The 2,299-nt window shown below is 57.7% G+C and overlaps 1 protein-coding gene across 1 annotated transcript; it reads left to right on the top strand.

Moving 5' to 3' along the window:
• Positions 1-272: 272 nt before the first annotated feature.
• Positions 273-2,053, top strand: HGH1 (HGH1 homolog; the record flags this gene model as incomplete). The annotated part of the gene is made up of 3 exons (XM_010726316.2): positions 273-495; positions 587-717; positions 1,863-2,053. Coding segments are annotated over 3 exons (358 nt in total), but the record flags the coding sequence as incomplete, so codon positions are not given.
• Positions 2,054-2,299: the final 246 nt, after the last annotated feature.

Here is a 2,299-nt window from a genome sequence, read left to right on the forward strand (position 1 = left end):
GCTGGTGGCTCATGGGGCAGGAGGTAGGGGGCTGTGGGGTTGGAGGCCAGAGACTGAGGGCTCATGGGGCTGGAGGCCAGGGGCTGTGACACCATGGGGACGTGGGGCTGGGGGGCCACGGGGATGTGGGACCATGGGGCTGGGGGCTGTTGGGCCATGGGGCTGGGGGCCGTGGGATGGATAGAGCCCCCCCCAGTGCTCACTGCTCTGTGACCCCATACATGCACACAGGTCTCCCCATTGTTCCCCCCATTCCCTACTCCATGTCCCAGCACTGCAGGGCTGTCCCAATCACCCCGAGGGGACCGCAGCCCCTCACCCCGCCACCCCCTGCAGCCCCCCACCCACATCGCTGCCCCATTCCCCCCACAGCTCACGGCCACCAAAGCGGGCCGACTCCTGCTGAGGGAGAAGGGCACCTACGTGGTGCTGCGTGAGCTGCACCGCTGCGAGAAGGACCCCGAGGTGCTGTCTGCCTGCGAGAAGCTCATCCAGGTGGGTCCGGGCGTAGGACAGCCCCACGGGTTGGGGGGAGGTTAATGGCGTGGGGCGGTGGTCCCGGTGTCACCTGGCTGCTGTGGGGCAGGTGCTGATCGGAGACGAACCGGAGCCGGGCATGGAGAACCTCCTGGAGGTGAACATCCCTGCGGAGGTGGAGGAGCGGCTGCGGAGCTGGGATCGGGAGGAGGAGGAGAGGAGGCAGCGGGAGGAGGCGCGGTGAGACGGGGGAAGGGGTTGAGGTCGTTGGGGGGTGGTGTGGGGCTGGGTGGGGGCGTGGGGGGATGGAAGTGTGGGATGGGTCGGGTTGGAGGGGTCTTTGAAGGTCGTAGAGCCGTGGGATGGGTCAGAGGGGTCCTTGAAGACCACAGAACCACACCGTGATTGGGTTGGAGAGGTCCTGAAAGATCGTAGAGCCATAGAATGCTTGGGATGGGTTGGAGGGATCCTTGAAGACCACAGAACCACACCGTGATTGGGTTGGAGAGGTCCTGAAAGATCGTAGAGCCATAGAATGCTTGGGATGGGTCGGAGGGGTCCTTGAAGACCACAGAACCACACCGTGATTGGGTTGGAGGGGTCCTGAAAGATCGTAGAGCCATAGAATGCTTGAGTTGAAAGGGTCCTTAAAGGTCAGAACCATTGGATGAGTTGGGATGGGAGTGTTCTTAAAGGTCACAGAGTCATGGGGTGAGTTGGGGTGGGTTGGAAGGGTCCTTAAAGGTTGTAGAGTCATGGGATGGTTGGGTTGGGCTTGGTTGCAGGGGTCCTTAAAGGTCATGGAGCCATGGGTTGGGTTGGAAGAGTCCTTGAAGATCACAGAACCATGCTGTGGTTGGGTTGGAAGGGTCCTTAAAGGTTAAAAAGCCATATAATGGGTTAGGTTGGGAAGGTCCTGAAAGGTCATTGAAGCATAGAATGGGTTGGAAAAGTCCTTACAGATTATCGAACCATGGGATGAGTTGGGATGGAAAGGTCCTGAAAGGTCACTGAAGCACAGAATGGGTTGATAGGGTTCTTACAGATCATAGAGCTGTGGAATGGTTGGGATGGGAGGGTCCTGAAAGGTGATAGATGCATAGAATGAGTTGGAAGGGTCTTTAAAGATCATAGAACCGTGGGATGAGTTGGGATGGAAAGGTCCTGAAAGGTCATTGAAGCACAGAACGGTTGGGTTGGAAGGGTCCTTAAAAATGGTTGGGTTGAGTTGGGTTGGAAAGGTCCTTGAAGATCATAGAGCCATGGAAGGGGTTGGGTTGGAAAGGTCCTTGAAGATCATAGAGCCATGGAAGGGGTTGGGTTGGAAAGGTCCTTGAAGATCACAGAAGCATTGGCTTTTAACTGAACCTTTCTCTTTTTTGGAGGTGATGGAAGCACCACCCCATGGGACAGAATCCTGTGGGTCGATGTGGGGCTCACTGTGCCCTGGGATGGGGAACATCGGGGTCCTGCAGGTGGGGATCCCCTACTTGGGGGGCGCCCATGTGGGGCAGCTCTGCGTCCTTTCTGGAAAGTCAGAAAATAGAAATACGGATTTGAATGCAAAAAAGAAACACGGAAGTTTGGAGCCCAAAACTGAGCTCTGCTCCCTGTCCTGGGGGGTCCTCTGACCCACATCAGCCCCACGGCTGTGGGAAGCTGGGGGTGAGCATGTAGGGGGTCCCCCACTACCCTATATTGCCTCGTAGCCCCCCCATAGTTCCCCCAAAAAGCCCTGGGCTGCCCTCCAGTGCCCCAAAGCTCCCCTTTAAACCTCTGGGGTGCCCTATAGTGCCCCATAGGTCCCATAATAGCCCAGGGG

This window comes from Meleagris gallopavo, assembly GCF_000146605.3.
Source record: "Meleagris gallopavo isolate NT-WF06-2002-E0010 breed Aviagen turkey brand Nicholas breeding stock chromosome 2 unlocalized genomic scaffold, Turkey_5.1 Chr2_random_7180001953248, whole genome shotgun sequence".
Classification (NCBI taxonomy): Eukaryota; Metazoa; Chordata; class Aves; order Galliformes; family Phasianidae; genus Meleagris; species Meleagris gallopavo.